This window comes from Heliconius melpomene, chromosome 1 (genome assembly GCF_056956725.1).
Source record: "Heliconius melpomene rosina isolate 202511_hmr_F chromosome 1, ASM5695672v1, whole genome shotgun sequence".
In the NCBI taxonomy this organism is placed as follows: domain Eukaryota; kingdom Metazoa; phylum Arthropoda; class Insecta; order Lepidoptera; family Nymphalidae; genus Heliconius; species Heliconius melpomene.
In genome coordinates, this window is record NC_140389.1 from 10,803,273 (window position 1) to 10,821,654 (window position 18,382).

General features: G+C 33.1%; 1 protein-coding gene and 1 long non-coding RNA gene across 11 annotated transcripts in view; one reads left to right on the forward strand and one right to left on the reverse strand.

Annotated features, from left to right (window-relative positions):
* Nucleotides 1-18,382, forward strand: part of LOC146541392 (uncharacterized) — a 92,455-nt gene that overhangs the window by 30,885 nt on the left and 43,188 nt on the right. The gene's annotated exons all lie outside the window — the stretch shown is intronic.
* Nucleotides 1-18,382, reverse strand: part of CadN (neural cadherin) — a 240,619-nt gene that overhangs the window by 7,407 nt on the left and 214,830 nt on the right. For 9 of the 10 annotated variants that reach the window (XM_085184994.1, XM_085184985.1, XM_085184951.1 and 6 more), the window contains 4 exons: nt 11,573-11,688; nt 8,664-8,828; nt 4,050-4,187; nt 153-3,949 (listed from right to left, as the gene is read on the reverse strand). In XM_085184994.1, coding sequence (XP_085041120.1) covers nt 153-3,949; nt 4,050-4,187; nt 8,664-8,828; nt 11,573-11,688 — 4,216 coding nt within the window. Of the gene's footprint in view, nt 1-152; nt 3,950-4,049; nt 4,188-7,697; nt 7,860-8,663; nt 8,829-11,572; nt 11,689-18,382 lie in introns of all 10 variants that reach the window. The other variant, XM_085184976.1, reaches the window with a different exon arrangement.

Consider the following 18,382-nt stretch of genomic DNA (forward strand, 5'->3'; position numbering starts at 1 on the left):
ACCAATTGTGGAAATAATTACGTCACGTGTACGTAGGTGTCAGTAACTTTATAAAAGAATCAAAATATTTTTAAATATACAAGTATTATATTTTTTTAAGAGCATAGTTAATTCTTTTTGTTTAATAAGTATAATATATATAGAGTACTCACGTGCATTCGTATTCGTTCCAGAGGTCGACACACTCAAATGGCTCATTACAGTGAACGTTTATGCAAGGACTATTAGACGGACAATTTCGGTCTAAATTCCTGGCCATAGTAGCCTGGCCCCATTGTGTGCCATTCATTGCTGGAGGCAGGGGTAAGTGCTTTCCTTCTAATCGTATATCGTCTAAACAACCTTTCTGAAAATCAGCGTATACTTCAAATGTTCTCACACCAGTATATTCAGCTTTGCCACCCGCGTACACACCTTCTTGTTTGTCAACTAAAAGCCATTGATGTCCTTCGAATCTAAACGTCTCGTTGTATCTTCTTCCTTCGCCGCCATCGATTTCTAACGTAGCTGTACTTCCATATCTACTAACTCGAGCAATGTGCCATTGACCATCATCCACTGCTACAGAATTCAGCCAGACATCGCGTTCCTCAGTTCTTAAGGAATTTAAATTATAGCGGAAATGTAAACGTGAATCTTTTACTTCTAGTATTCCATATTCACGATTATGTTGATCGCTAACTCTAAAAAGTTCTCCATGTGGCTCACGAGTCCTGAATCGTAATTGTATTTGCGTACTAAATCTATCCGGTTCAAAGCTTAAGGCAAATTTAACGTAGCTTTGAGGTCTGAAACTAGTAGGTGTAGTTGGCAAATTGCAAGATGGACCAGTCCATCCTGGTTGACATTGACATCTAGCTTCAGAAAAGCTGCCGACACATGTGCCATGTTCCCAACATCTTGATGTTGTATCTGCTTGGTTACAGATTTCTTCTGTTTGTGGACAACCGGCCACTGAATTGCGTGAAAGGCCAGGATGGGCTAAGTCATATAATTTACTATTATGTATTAAATTTCTAATGCAACCATCAAAACCTTTCCCAATAGGCATGTATTGCCAATGGTAATGCGTAGGATCAAAGTGTTCTATATATAATCCACCAATTTGTAATGGTGCATTGACATTTAAGTATTCATTAAATGGTGGAATAGTACCAGTGGCTTGACAAGTGGAGTCATCAAATTCTGGTGGAGTACCATCTTCCATTTCTTGAATATCTGCTGACTTACAGTAATCAACAATCATTCTAACATTTTCAGTATCCCAAAATATGTCAATACGATGCCATTCTCCATCATCTAAAGATTTTTTTGTTTTCACGCGAAGTTCAAGTGTACCTGATCCAAAATCAATTAATAACCTTGGATTTCCTCTTTCCAATTCTACCGATATGAAATCAGAAACCACAATTTCTTCTGGTTCTGGTGGTACTATAGGTCCATTATAGAGTAGAACTCCTTCTGATTTTCTAGTTATAAATTCAAAACTAAGATGAGAGCTATCACACATTTCGAGTGAGGGGTACCACGCCCATCCAGTGCCTCTAAAACTTCTTGATGTTTGTTGACAACGTGGCCCTGTATACCCAGGTGGACAGGAACAAGTTAAGCCATATTTGCCTTCAATACATCTACCACCGTTATAACAAGGCGAATTTCGGCAAGTTTCTGCTTGAGTAAAGTTTCTGGCACCACATGTACATTCAGCAATAACATCAACTCTCACTCCGACCAGAGCAGTTTTATTAGCATTGACCATGTATGGTAAATTACTTATATCCAAGACATTTGTGCATGAACCTTCACACATTTGATTTTCGTAAAGACATTCGTCAATACCAACCATAGTTATATTAATTCCGACAGCTCTTTCAATTTCTTCTCTGTGCATAAGGACAATACCATTTAACCGGATTGGCTTATAGTAATGAGCTCCATGTGCTGAGAAACGAATATCAGTTACAGGTGGGTGCTTCTTTCTTAACTGAACGCTAAATATATCAATATTTTCACGTTCAGTATTGAGTAAGTCAGCGAGTTTATCTTTAAATATATCTAATTTACTTCTTGAGACACTTAACGTTTTGTAATTCCAAACTCGGATAAAATCTTCATCTGATATTCCCGATATTCGAATGGATCCTGAATTTATGAGAGCTTCATGAGATATTTCTTTCACGTATACAGTTACATTAGCAGGGACATCAGTTTGTGTATGCTTTCTATCATATACTTTAAATTTCAAATGGTATCTACCTTCTCTGGTTTTATGTCGCATTTGTATCATTCCTGTTTCTTCATTTAGGGTGAAGTTTGGATGCTCTGAAGTTTCCCAGAAGAATTTCTTGTCTGGTAAATCCCAATCATCTAAGTCATAGACATAAACTCTTCCGATCTCTGTATCTGGTGCCTGTCCCTGGTAGTTATAAACAAGAATTTCTTTAGATCCTGGTTGCATTTTATTATCATTTACATCTCCAATTACTACGGTAAGTGTACTTGTACCAGTCATAGCAGGATTACCGTGATCTTTAATTATTATTGGAATAAGATATTCTTTTTGCTGTTCTCTGTCAAACGATCTTAGTGATGAAACGATAGCCATACCATCTCCATTAGCACCTTTTTGGTCTTGTTCTACTTTAAATGATGCCCTTATTATATCGTCAGCACCTGGGTCTAGCCTGAATTGGAATGGAGGACCATTACTCTTCGATCTATCATCATCATCTGTAGCTAGTATTTCAGCAACTTTTTTTGGCGTAATATGTTCAGTGAGTACGGGTCTATAATCTTTAAGGAAAGTTGGAGCATTATCATTAATGTCTTGAACAATTACTGTCAGCGTAGCAGTTGCTGTTCGAGGAGGAGCTCCATCGTCAATAGCTAATATTTTTACTTGATGTCTAGGTGTGTCCTCTCTATCCAATGATCTTTGAATACTCACAGTTCCTTCTTGATTTATTGAGAATTGCCGTTTCCTATCTGATGATCTATCGATAGCATATGAAACTTTACTCTTACCACCTTGATCAGGATCAGTAGCCTTAAATGTTTCGAGACTTTTACCTACTTCTGCGTTTTCGTATACAGAAACTTCTATATTGGCTCTTTCGAATTGCGGTTTATTGTCATTTATATCCCTTAACTTAACTAGTACCCATGAGTAAGCTACATGATATTTGTCATTATCATTGTCTTCTCCTTTATCATTAACTTGTATTCTGAATCTAAAACCGTTGCTTTGCAATTGGTCTTCATAGTCTAAAGGCTGTACAATTTTAAGTGAACCAGTGCCATCATTATTTCTAACCATAGTAAATTTATCGGCACCGTAACCACTGTTTTCAATAACTTTATACTGAAATTTATTAGTTTCGTCTTCGTCATGAACAGTCACTGTAAGGATAGGCATTTCAGGTAAATTAGTCCCATCAGTCTCATCTACCTCAGTAAACCATTCATCTTTAGTGAATTGTGGGGGCATATCATTTATATCTTTTACTCTTATTGATGCTGTCCCTGTTCCTTTTAGCCCCCCTCCATCTGATGCTACTATTTGTATCGAATAATCAGGTGTTCTTTCTCGATCTAAACAACAAACAGCTGTTTTGATAACACCAGTTTCTGGTTCGATTTCAAATATAGGAGATCCTGTTTCCTCTTCTATTACGTTTTTCTCAATAGAATACCATAATTTTGCATTGTTACTTTCAGCAGGATCATCATAATCAATAGCTGTCATGGTCATGACAACCATACCCGCTGTTCCATTTTCAGTTACATTACCAAAATACACTCCTTGTGGGAATATTGGTGCATTGTCATTGATGTCTTTCAAATTGACTTGAACGTCAGCATAACCTACTAGTCCCTCACCGCCTTCGTCTTGTGCAAATACAGTAAATCTCCATTGTGGTCTTCCATTAGGTTGATCACGATCTAAGGGCTGGAATAATATTGAAAATCAATATTTGATAATAATTAAAGTATTATAATCGATCTTAGTAAAAAAAATATGTTATTGTTTATAATTTCGTAATAATTACCTTTAGTACAAATATTTCGCCAGTGGTTCTGTTAATATCAAATTTACTATTTGATGGGTTGTCAGGATCAATACCTTGACCAGTCAGAAAATATACAATGTTCTGTTGTCTATCCTTGTCGCCGTCGGTTGCCGTCACCTGGTTTGCATAAAAAACACCTTAGTAAGTTGTATTATATACTTTATACTATAGTGTTATATACATAAAAAGTTAAACATTATTATCATTTAATTTATTTAAGAAATAAGCTCCAAATATAAAAAATAAACTTTTAATAACGAGTATTTCTAAATTGCAATAAAATATAATTTTGAATATGTTGATCGTTTGAAAATCGTAAATAACAATATAATATTATGTTTATTGATTTCCATAAAATAGTTCATATATTTTTTATAAAATGTTACAAACAAGGTATTGTCTTTAATAGTGAAACTTGGCCATTGTTCCGTTGTTTACCCATCAATATATTTGAAAAGTATATTTAAAATAAAATATTTAAGCAACAACTGTTTGCATAGTGTAGCAATAGCGGTGATATTTTATACTAACAAGAGAGATGAACGATAGTTTCAAAAGCATCATCATTAGTATGATTATCTCATTATTTTATTTCGTTTCCTATAAATTGCACGAGATTGACATTTTCCTACATTCAGCTGTTTTATATATTTTAGATTTCAACTTACAATATTAAGGGTCAAGAATAAAAAAGTGTACACATATAAAGTGGAGTCTAGTGGGTGCGTCGTTAGTCGTTACGCGTTACAAAAGTTTTTCAGAGTTATGAGTCAGCGACGCCGGCAGATTGTTTACATCGGCGTGTGACAGCGGGTGTTCCAAAACAACTAAGAAAAGTTCATTCTTTTTGGCGATTCCAAAATAAAAGTTTGAAAATAATATTAAAGTTAGAGTTGGGACAAGTTTATTTAACGTAGAAAAAGTAAACGTCCTTTGCAAAAATGTAAAACAATGTTTAATTATAGTTTGTCATATTTAATGATTTAAAACTACAATTAATGTTATTAAATATATTTATGGTATTTTTTTTACAAATTAACGAAAATAAAACATCGTTGTGATATGCTTTTGCTAAATGTCAATTTTCTTTGAGCGTAAGTTATTATACCTCAACGATTTTTCCCGAACGGCGCTATAAAAATGAAGAGGGTCGACGTTTGTGTAATTACTTGAATTATTTGCGAATTTAGATCAATTATAAAAAAATCCACGTCACAGTGATAGACGGGATGACATCTTTATCTTTTAAGTTTTTAATGAATGAATCTTAGAATATTTTTTTAACATTTTAGCTACATAATGTAGCTCTTAAATAGTTTTGACAGAGAATTTTATACAGGTCTGAACGCCGCACTATGGACAATGGTAGAACAACGGCAGATCAAAAGTCATTTTTTCAAAGTAGTCCCTGATGCACTATTTTTTTTAATTAATAGTATAAGAGTGGAACTTTAATATTATGAATTATTTCTTCGTGAATTACATTTGGAATATATGTTTATTCATCGTGAAAAATTGTCATTCGTGAGAATGTCTATTTCAGGTTGTTCACTTTGATACTTTAAACATAATTTCCTTAAAAAAATGAGCAAGTAGGTATAAAGTGTTATATATTTTTGAAGAGCCCATAGTATGTAGATTTTAAAAAATATATTATATTGTGGATATCGTGACTATATTTTTATAAAAAATATTAACAATAAGTGAAGAGAAAAAAGGTACGTGTTTAAAGTTCATCGAGACTTTTAACAGTTACCGACGTCTCCCGACGCGTTATATTTGATATTGTTTTATAGTCCACATATTCATAAATAAGATTTACCAAAAATCAGCTGCAGAGACCTGCAGACTGAGAAGTTATCACGAAAACTCCGATACAAGTCAGGGGACACGAAAACTCTATCTATTGTAGTTTCTAATGTTTTACTATTTAATTGATTAGATTGCGGTAAATTTCCATAAAATTATTGTTATTTATTGATAAAAGGACGTTTTATCTTCATTTTGCACACATTTTGCCCAATCATTTATTCACACTACCCTCATTTATGAAATTATATGAAGAGTGAATTAATTTAAAAAACTATTACAAATTAGTAATAAAATTACTAACAGACGTTTGATTATTAAGTGTTTTCACTAAATTTCAAAATGACGAATACTTTTAGTGTTCCAAGCATGAATTATTACTCCCATACATTGAAGGTGCAGGGTTTACGTTCAATAGGAGAAGAATTAGCACCTCTTTAAATTATTTGAGGTTCCTGGTAAAGATTTTATTGATTGAAAAATTACTTATAGGTCCCGATTGTTCATCCTAATAAACTATTGGGCTTGTTAATTTCTTTTTAGATTTATGCAGTTGGGGGTGTTTGTTTTTTAATAAATATTTTTTTATTTTTCAAATTTTTGTTAGGAGTCATTATGGTAATGATAATCATGATATACCTTTTTCAAATCCTCATATTGAGCTCTTGAATTTGATACCCATATTGTGGTATTCGAAATCAAAAATTTTTTTTTCACTAAGTCCTATGGCGTCCCACAGCCGCCATGATTATTATTTTTTAACGTCACCTATCTAAGAACACTTGGGCTGCTAAAGTGAATATAACGATACCTCAATTATGTAAATCCGTTCAGCGGTTCTGGAGATACAAGGTAATAAAGAATATTGCATACATACATACGTACATACATACATACAAAATACGCGCGAAAAACATAATTCTTCTTTAGCAGTCGGGAATAATAATAAACTAATTTAATAATACATTTTTACTATTATTCCTTTAATTTTTACTTCTATTTACTGAAGACTTTTCCTTTCATTATTTTTTTATATATAAATTCTCCAACAAAAATATAATATCTGAACGTCACCTAACGCACTATTTCATACTTTATGCTTGTGCAAAAATTCAATTTTTTATCTTAACAAATAAAAAAGTTATCGATTTTTGATCTGATACAGACCTCGATTTCCCATAGTGCGCCGGACTGAACGGACGGAAATGAACTTATCAGATACGAAGTACTACAAATTGATTGTAAGTTGTACTTATACAAAATAAATTAGATTGAAAATACATTAAACGTAATCCGTTACTTTGTCTCGTGCCTGTGAAAGACTTTGCAAGGACGATTAATTAAATTAAGTAAACAAAACGAACAATAGCCAAGTTTGAAAGACCTAAGGTGTTGATGTAAAGAAATTTCCAAACATAAGTAAAACTAACGCTATTCTACTACCATATAATTTAACGTGCAATAAAATGTCAAAAAAGAAAATGTAAAAACCAGTGCAAGCATCTTTTGCTGAAATCAAGCGCAAACTTAAGGCAATTTCTAATGACATAAATTTCACTTACCTGTATAGCTGTAGAAATAATAAAACTATCATATTAATATAAAGGAGAAACTTGATGTCTATTGTTAGTTATGTGGTATAGTAACTAGTTGCGAGGTCAGGGTTATAAATAAAATATAATAGATAAAAGTGAATGGTATAAGAAAATAATAAATAAATGTAATTATCCGCCACCTTAAAGAACAAAATGAGGGAAATATTCAAAAGAAATAATAAAATAAAAATAATAAACAAAACAAAAAAAAACAAAATAAAACCTGTATAAGGAAATGGGGGTAGGGGCCGGTTTCCTCGAGCGCCTGTGTGACGTAGGCGCTGCGGGTGAAACGGGGCGGGAGGTCGTTGATATCGAGAACGTGGACGACGACGCGCGTGGAGTTCTCGTTGCGGCCGTCAGAGGCCACCAGCGTCAGCTCGTACTGTGCACACGCACGCGTTAGATCATGCTCATGCTAACAACTTGTTGCACGAATTTAATTTAAAATATATATTTTAATTTATTGTTTTTTAATGTTCGTGCAACAAATTTGCTATGTATCTTTAGCTTTTGATAAAGCAACTTAAAAAAAAACGTAATAAAATTATTTTGTTTTATCAACACTATAATTGATTCATAATATGAGAGGATAATAAAAATAAAAGATATAAAGATTTATTATATTTATATTGTATTTTCTTTTTCAAAAATAATCAATCAGTTAAATAGTTGTGTCGACTACATTTAAGACTTTACTAGAATTCCTTTAACGGTATGATTAACTTAAGTAGATTTTAATAAAGTAGGTCCTGGTAAACAATAGTCAATATCCGAACAATATGTTAAAAAATCTAACACTCCTTCTATAGTTTTATTTTAATTTTAACAGCAACTGTGTTATATTTTACAAAATATACAATGGGAGCAAGATTATGAGGGCTTATTACCTGAATAATGCTTCCAAATAAAATAATAATCGTATGTTGAATTAAACTTTAATTAAAATAAAATAAAAACCATTAATTAATAAAATTAAAAAGTAATTAAAAAAACACTAACACTAGCACTAAGACGAAAACTACAAAAAAATGACACAAAAGAAACCATGCCATGCAAATGAAAAACAATATAACAAAATCCAATCACAAATCGTTGAATGTCACCCCATGCTTATTCCCTTTGGAAGCTAAAGCGGTGACTGCGGGTAAAGAATCAAATAAGGCCTTTTTATCGCCTTGGGGCGGACCTGTAGCACTCGCTTGGGAAGGTTGCGGTCGTCTTCTTCAGTGATTTGGGTTCGGTATGTGGGCCTCTCGAACACTGGGGGATTATCGTTCACGTCCTTCACGTGGATTACCACGGTTGTGTAGTTTTCCTTCAGATTATCGGAGGCTGCCAACTTCAGCTCGTACTATTTCGTCCGCCACAAATGAACATAAATAAATTAAACTCAGTAATACATTGGTATGCGACAAACAATTATATTAATATTGCGAAACGTCAATAATAAATATAACTGTAATTAAGAAATCGTTGACTTTGAAGATAAGTAATTATAATTAAGATGAACGAAGTTATTTAAAAAGTTAACACAGCAAAATAGACTGCAAATTACGGTCTTAGAAGTTTGTGAAGTTCATTAAGTAAGAGCAAATTCCTGTTTTCAATTTTATTCAAAATATCCTGTTTCCGGAAAAATATAACTGAACTAAAACGATAAAATCTTATAATGCCGAGATTTTGTTAAAAGCCTTTAACAAAAGAGAGGCGGTATTTGTGGTTGCGACCCGGGCAAGTTATTGGCATCATCTGTCGGTGTCACTCCGTTATTTTCAAACAAGAGAGATGTTTGTTTCAGAAGTCATTTCGGGCGCATTATCTAATTTAAAGTATTGCTATTTCCATTTGGACATTTGTTCATTATAAAATAAATTGGATTTCATTGAATACCAACAATTAAATCTATTTTATAATAATATACGTCTAAGATCTTCAATTGTAACAAAATGATGGTGATTAATTATCAACCGAATGTATAAGACAACATCTGATAATATATCTCCTAGCTCATATTTACTAAGTAGGTACGTAATATAAGTTATAAACACCCTGAAGGACTATACAATATGTGTACATGTAGAACATGTGTAAAATTACTATGTACATCCATAATTACTAAAGTTTAAAACTAAACCAGGCTAAAGTTTAAAATATACTGGTAAATTTACATACTTCATAGTTTTTTCACTACTGTGGAGTATGTAAACTTACCAGTGAATTTATAGTTATTGTAAATTCTTTTCAAATATTAGACATCAACATTTTCATTAACATTAACGAGATATTTTTATTCACAACAAAAATTCACATTTTTCCAAATATTTACTTAATGTTGTAAAAAGTGAATATATTTCATATAAACTTTGTACTACACATTAAAGTACGAATAAGACGCGTAGGAATTATATTCCAGCATAAGTAGGTACAATAGTTGATAAGGACTATAATAGCTGACAGTATCTTTACCATTAAGTTTAGCAAAGATCTATAAATTTTATACCGATCAAGCCTTCGGCGGATACAACACCGACTTGCTTAAATGGGAATTAAAGATTAAATTATTTATCTCGAGAAAAGTTCGGTGAATCCTCCTCGGGGGCAACGAAGATCTATGATATTTCAACAATATAGCGAAGCCGGAAATCCTTGGAATCTCCAGAGGCTTACTTGCCAACTGTTGTTTCCACCGTTTCAAATCGTTGATATGCTTATATTTACGAGGCTATTAATCATTATAAACGTTATATTTATTCATGAGAGAGTTGTTTTATAATTATGCTGTCAATTGGTGATAAGGAAAGCTGTTAAAATCTAATATCGTTATTGTTGGGTGTATGCTATTCTTTATGCATATAAGTGTAGGTATACCTAAGTGTATTTAAATTACATAGATTTATTTTTTAAAATTGATAACAATTTATTGTTGCTAGGTAAATGTAAAAAAAATAATATAAAATATGAATCGGCTTCACGTCGTATCCCGCACACAGCAGGGTAGGCAGAGGGAACCCAGTGTTAAGACACTCCATTTCCCATTTCCTGCCGAATTCTGGAGTGATACACTTCCTCGAGTGGGGATCGAACCCATAACCGTTGCGCTACAGTCACACCCTTGTGCCGCTGTGCCACGACGGCCTATTGATTTAAAAAAAAAAGATTTTTGTATTTTTGCCTTCCAAGCAAAGGTGGTTATTGTATTGCACACGTATCGAGAATTTTGTACAAGTGCCAACGGCGGCAGTGGCACTATGTAAACGGCTGACCTACGCCCTTGGTCCATTTTGTTGAAATAATGGTATCGAGCTCCGGCCAAAGTGTCATGCCACAGCCCGTCGCTGTGTAAAGGCTATGATTTACTGAAGCCTATTTACTATCATTCATTTAAATGGACGGACAGAAGTTATTATAATATTCGGAACGTTTTATTACTTCAATTTTGTACGATGTTTATTTAATTAAATTGTGACAGAGAAGAGTAAATTCTATTATTAAGATTAAACCTGTGTTTTGCATTGAAATATTTAAATATATTTAAGCATCGGTTTCGGTTTTTGATAAATAACATATTTTTTAATAATGCCAAAGGATAAGCTAGATACGACCGGCTATATATACATTTTCCTGAACGAAACAATCATATGAATGTTACCTACATAGCGTACAATGATATTTTGTATGCTCGGCCGTATTCAATGCTACGTCAGAAGACAATATTTGTTGCCTCCACGATACACTATCTCATGAAATCATTTGGAAAATATTCATGTTTCGTAGCACTCCGGTAGAGAGGTAAAGGCGAGAGTATGGATTTCTTTACGGTATGTTATACTTTAAAATTTAATTTTAATTACTTCATATTCAATATGGGAAAGAAATACGAGTATTTTTGAAATTAATTATACTTTAAAACAATAGATTGCAGCACAATTGCACTATGACAGCAATAGATTAAATCATTGCTTTAAAGTAAAGTTATTATTTATTGCTTTAAAATAAAATTGAAAACTATACTTCAATAGCTATTCTATTTCTGAAGTCGATCCACCTGTATTTGACCTCATGTGACGAGCTCTGTCAGAGCTAGAGATAGCTTACCCGCTTCCTAGTTTCATAGTCGAGCGCGCCCGCCACGTAGATGGCGCCGGTCATGTTCTTGACGGCGAAGGCGCCGCCTATGTTCCCGCTCGTGATCTCGTATCGAATACGCGACGCTGCAACAAAACAGAATTGCTTAGATGAGCTGAATTCTTCAACTGGATATACGATAACGTATTATTTTACTCGTACGATAGGTAGTGCAACGTATTGGAATTTTATATGTGTATAGGTATATATGCAAAAGCAAAATATATTTCACAGTATTATAATTTTTTTGCATCACGCTGTATCCCGCACACAATAGCGTAAGTAGATGCTGAGGTGGATGTGCGGCGTAACGCGGTCTGACCGCATACGCAACACATTCATTCGAGGTAGTCTTGGGGTCCGTGACGTACCGGATAAGCTCCAAGAGCGTCGTCTGAGATGGTTTGGCCACGTTACGCGCCAGCCTAAGAACTATGTCGGATGCAAGTGCCTTGCTATATCAGTTCCTGGAGTGAGACCTCCTGGACGCCCAAGGAAGCGCTGGCTGGATGTCGTGATGCAGGACATGAGAGCCAATGGTCTTACCACCGAGGACGCAAAAGACCGTGCAAAGTGGAGTAGGTTGAGTAGGAGGGCAGACCCTGGCAATAGCCGGGATTAATGCCAGGAGGAAGAAGAGGGAACTTAGTGTTAAGACACTTCGTTCCCTATTATCCGCTAAATTCTGGAGGCAGAGTGAAGAAAATTAAAATAATATTTATTTGATTTATTTGATTTTCTCGACTGGGAATCGAACCCACAGCCTTTCGCGTTTGCAGTCACATTTTGTGCCTCTGAGCCACGACTGGCCTCTACAGTATTATGATGTTTAATAATTTTAAAATGATTGTGATTTTTTGTGAATGCGTAGCGTCACGTAGCAACATTATTAATAACTTTCACTTAACCTTAATCTAGAACTAGGTCTGTATAATAAAACTCTCAATAACATCAAAACTTCACGCCTCAACTCCTAAATGACGCGCGAGTAAGAGAAATCGTAGCTATTTCTCCAACAGACTCTAGTACTCGCATGATATAACGTTTTAAGGAAATATTAAAAATTTACACGTTTTATCCATTAATGTAGTGTATATGAAATTTAGAACTAAAAATATCTTGATTCTTAAAAATATGTTATATTATACTCAACAAGAGACGAACGTGTGGTTTTACAGAAATCTGAAGTGTGAGTGGTATTTAGTTAATTTTGTAATAATAAACACATTTCATATTTATTTGTAAAGAGGGAAATGGTAAGCACTTAGGACAAAAATATCTGAAGTTTCAATTAGACGCTTGCTCACTTTTATACCAGAACTGCAATTATCACTCAAACAGTGTACTACAAACAGATCTTTATGACAGCTTTTAATTTTCATTCTGAATTATGTGGACGAAAGGTGTAGAAATGTATATTCTTAATATAATTATATATTTAGGCTGTATATTATAATATACAATTATATATTATAATATACAATCTTACAAATATTATAAATGTTAAATTTTGTGAGGATGGATGTTTGTTGCATTTTCACGCAAAACCTACTAAAGGCGACTTAAAATAGTACATTTAGCTTTTAAGGTACATTAGAATAACACATAAGACAATTTCTGTAAAGTTTTTGTATAATTTGTCTATAATATAACAATAAATTTAGGCGGGCGAAGCCGCGTAGGCCTATACTTTATTGTACACAAAAATGACACACATAATACCTATATAAACTTAAATAAAAATTTGGTTATTAAATAAATACAAAGGGCTAAACTTTCAGTAAAATTTTGATTTTATGTAAACTTTTATCACGTCTGATCTGCATTGGTAAAGAATTCCATATTAATATTATATACATTTATTATACATTCAAAGAACTGATAACCAATGCTATTTCAAGTACAATGAAACCGATCCCAAGCAACGCCATTATTATTAAATAACACAGGGCACATATTTCATGTTATTACAATAAGATGAGTTATGTATCGATGATTCGTGTATATTTCATTACGTTTTGGTATTTCAATTTCGTTAAGACAACAATAGATCTCTTAAAAGGAATGTTTTTGTTCCAGCTTTATCCTGCATCCTGCATCCTGCAGATAGGCAGGGGGAGCCTAGTGCTAAGACACTCAACTTCTCACTGTCCGCCGAATTCTGGAGGCATTGCGTGTTGAGTAGAGGAACACGCTCAGCATCACGCTTTGCCTCGTTGCCAGGGGTAGGAAATAAAAATATTAAATATTTCATTTCTTTGAGTGGGAATCGAACCCATGTTTACTGTGACAAGTACACGTTTATACTCGCTACGACTGGCCTCAATAAAATAAAATTATTATATTGATTTCGCTAATTACTGAAATCAATGTATTTATATATGAAACCAATGTTTTTAGGAAAATGTCGAATCCACAAATACCTAGTTGCAAAAAGCTTAGATTAGAAGATATTCAGCTTACCTAGATATTTCAATTTTGGGTCGCATTACGGTGATATTACGCCACGTACACACATATTTTACGCATTTCTTGTATCGATAAGTATCTTATCGTATCGTATCTTTGTGTTTCCTTCGTATGCAGTTTATTTTACCTTTTCCATTGTATCTAAGCTTCTTTGAGAAGTTTAATTCTAAGTAAGTTTTTCCAGAAAGTGCTTTAAATAATCGCAATTCTTGTATTCATAATATATAACTTATTGCTTAGGTTTATTCTTATTAAAAATCTTTTAAATTATTATGCATATTATCTATACCATCATCTGATGATTCCAGTAGAAGCATACCTACGGAAGCATGCGATTATAAACGCGATAGGTTGTGTGTTCAATACTAGGTTCCCTCTGCCTACCCTGCTATGTGCGGGATACAGCGCGAATCTAATAAAAAAATCATCAGATAGACTTTTGTAGTTTCTATTTCTTTAAATTTTTAGAAGTACTTACACTCTTTAGTAAAGAAAATAGGAGGTAAATTATATTTTTAGACACAAATCCTTTAATAATAAAGAAATATTTCAAACAATTTTAAAAGAAAGGAAAACGGATTATATTATAATATATTATAAAATATAACAAAACTAAATTGGAGAAGACCTGGACAGTTTCCTAGTTTACTATAATACATATATTTAATTGGCACCGCTTTTATCATTATTTTGCTTCTCTAACATACATACATAGGGAGCTATAAATTCAAATGAAGCATATTCCACTTAATGAGAATCTCGTATCGCGAAGCAACACGTCCCATCATCACGTGCAATAAAGTTAATATTATTAAGTGTACGCAATTCGTTTAGTCACCTACGGGCTACGGTACACTGACTGCGTACACTTATAACTGAAATTTTAACTTGATATTCACGTACATTTTTGGATTTATATTAATACTATATAAGTATGTATATAGATTTATATTAATACTATATAAGTATATAGCTTTTATTAAACATTTTGCTTTGGTTAGATTATTTAAGGTTGCAACTTGGTTGCCACGTTTACAGTCAGTCATACATTAGTGCCCCTTAGCTACGACTTCAAGTGTTATTTAGTTTAAAACTAAATAATAAAACAAAAGCTAGTTAATAAAAGTACTGATATGTATTTTTTTGTTTCACCTACCTACTAGCATATGGTATGAAACCTAGTGTTAAGATACTTCGTTCCCGGGTATGATGTAGAACCGATTGCTAAGACACTCCGCTCTATATTCCGCCGAATTCTAGAGGCATTCTCTGTAGAGTGGTGAAGAAATGAACACATTGAATATTTCATTTCTACCGAAGGGAAACGAGCTCACAATCTATCGCTCTCGTTCCCCTGCGCTACTGGCATCTACTGACATTTAAAGACAAACTAATTGTTTCTTAATAGCAATAGAATTGCTAGATGCTCGACAAATTACATTAAGTGCTTCACACATCTTCGTACTTCCCACTTACGTACAACATTACGTAAGCCGATAAATAATGTAACTACTTAGTTAAAGCTCAAAGTAAACATGTCTAGTACATTTCGAGTGCATACTATGTGGGTCTATCGACGTAACCGCAGTACAAGAATTAATTGCCTTATAGAGAAAAAGTAGAGAAAGCGGAATTTTTCTTTATACTCAACAATTTTATACAACCATCGATAAAAGTACACGATTTTACTTTTAATGTCATTATATAATAAATCACGGCGCAAGAAAAGCTTTCAGCTGTGTTAATTTTATAAATGCTATAATAACGTTAAGCTTTATAAGTAAAATGTATTTTGTATACAATTTTAATAGTAATTTCCAAAATAGTTTAAAATTTTAACGATATACTTTAAACTTTTAACCACGGTCGCTAAAAATACTCGTATTTACGTAACATTAACTTCCAACGAGCGTAGTTTAATACAAAACATATGAAATTTATATCTAAAAAAATCTGTTTGGTTCATAAAACCTTTTAGTTTTTGTAGCTTTTGTCTTTAACTAATGTACCTAATCGGTTTTTTAATAAATAAGCTATTGTTTTATTATACTGTTAGGCATGTGTGGAGGTAACATATTCTAATTTAGTCCTGTTATCTTCAAGCATTTCTTTTTTTTATTGCCTTATGTATAGCAAATGATTTTGAAATGAATACGTATAAAATAATATTATAATATTATCTATAGGATATGTAAATGTTACAATATCATTCATTTTCAATTATACATTTATATTTTCTATTCGCGATATACATGAACCACAGTGCTCATAGTAGTAGGTCTAGCGTGAGTGCACTCTTGTGCGCAGCTAGCTTAATGACCGGGTTAATGGCGAACGAGGCCTCTTTTGTTAGTCCCCTGCTTTTTTGTTACCCTGATATGGTATAATAGCGAAGTGATATCAAATATTGGCAGCCAATTATTTATAGAAACAATGAGAAAATCGTTAAGTTGTATGATAGATCTCTCTCTCTCTCTCTCTCTCTCTCTCTCTCTTACTCTCTCAGTTTCATGCTGTATCACGCGTGTAGCAGAGAAGGCAGTGGGAGCCTAGTGTTAAAACACTCCACTCCCCAAGTTTCGCAGGATGATCAATATTGATAAAATTCGGTCTATTTGTGTGTGATATGCAGTGTTGCTGAAAGATTAATTTGTATTGGAAACTTGAAACGTTGGAAACTCAAATACACCTCTATTTTATAAGTAATAAAAAAATTCAATTTTAGCTTCCAATTTTCAGCAACACCACATTTTTTGAATATTCTTGTTAGAGAGTAATTTTTTGTGTTTAATTTGATTAGGAAGTTAGTTATTTAGATATATCTGGTTTTAGCATACAAATATAATATCAGTATATAGTCGTTATACAACAATATAATATATTGCAAGTTTATATAGCGCAAAATTTCGTATGACTGTCGTGTATTCACAACTACGTCTCATATTCACAGCTGTGACTTGTATTTGTCACCAATTTGCTATGTCTTTTTACTTATTCAACTGAGAATACTATTCTGTGAAAGTTCAAATTTCTGTATCAGTTTATTTTCGTGGAAATAACATAAAATAGTGATACATATTTCATAATGCATATACCATGGTTAATTTCAATTATTAAATTTCTCATATTAACTATAAGATTAGGTCAGTCGTGGCGCAGGCGACTGGGTGTGGGTTCGATCCCCACTGTAGGAAAATCACGGCCTTGAGTTCCACCTCTTAACACGCAATGCCTTCAGAATTCCCCGTTCAGAATACAGCGTAAAGCTGATTTATTACATTATCGATATAGCGGATATCGATGATCTCAAACACTTCTGATGTTCGACGGGCAGTATCGTATACTCTATAGAGTGACTGAGAGCACACTTATGTGCAGACAACTTAATGACTAGGCTAATGGTTGACGAGACCCCCTTTGTTAGTCCCCTGCGAGTTGCTACAAGTTCTTATATACAGTGTATCGACTGCTATAATATGCCTATTAAGCATTAGTGACCAGTTAGTAGTTTTCCTTATTGTAACTAATGTATGATATTAATCAAACAGAAACATAATAATATTTGTACGAGTATATTCTGAATAAGAACCAAACAGAGAATAATTACGTATATATAAACTCAAATTTATATAAGTAATTATTGTGCTATAAAAAGTACCTTAATATATTTATAATGGGTCTAGTTGTTATATTTTTAGACTTATGGTACAATGGGTACTTTAAATTTGATATCACTGGTAAAAGTGGACACACATTTATTAAATCTGTATTTTAGTAGACGTTAAGAATGTTTATTAAGCTTTTAGCTAAAATCGTTCAAAATTTCAATTTCTCATTCTTAATACTTATGAATGTAAGGAGTTTAAATGAACCTACTGGAGTAATAAATAAAATACACAAAAACTACACTATAACACTTAATAGCATTTATTTCGCAAAACCAAGCTGTGAAAGAAAATAGCTTGGATGTGAAAGGTCGCTAATAGCTTCAGATTCAGATTTTAATTGCCATTTAAAAAAACTGAATGACTTAAAGCCATAAATTGAATCACAGGCATGTCAAAATATACGATTTTTCTTTCCATGGACGGAGCATTCAATAATGCGACCGGAGGTTCGCGGTAAATCACAGATTAGATCGTTATACAGACCGGCACATCTATAATTCCTCTTTTCGGGAAGTTATAGCAAAAAATTGATTAAAGTAATTTATGGCCTGGAGTTGGCGTAGTTTCAGTAATAGAATCTTTTCTTTTCTTTCTTTTATGGAGGGTTCTATGGAGGTTCTGTGGTTATTCTAAAAAAAATGCG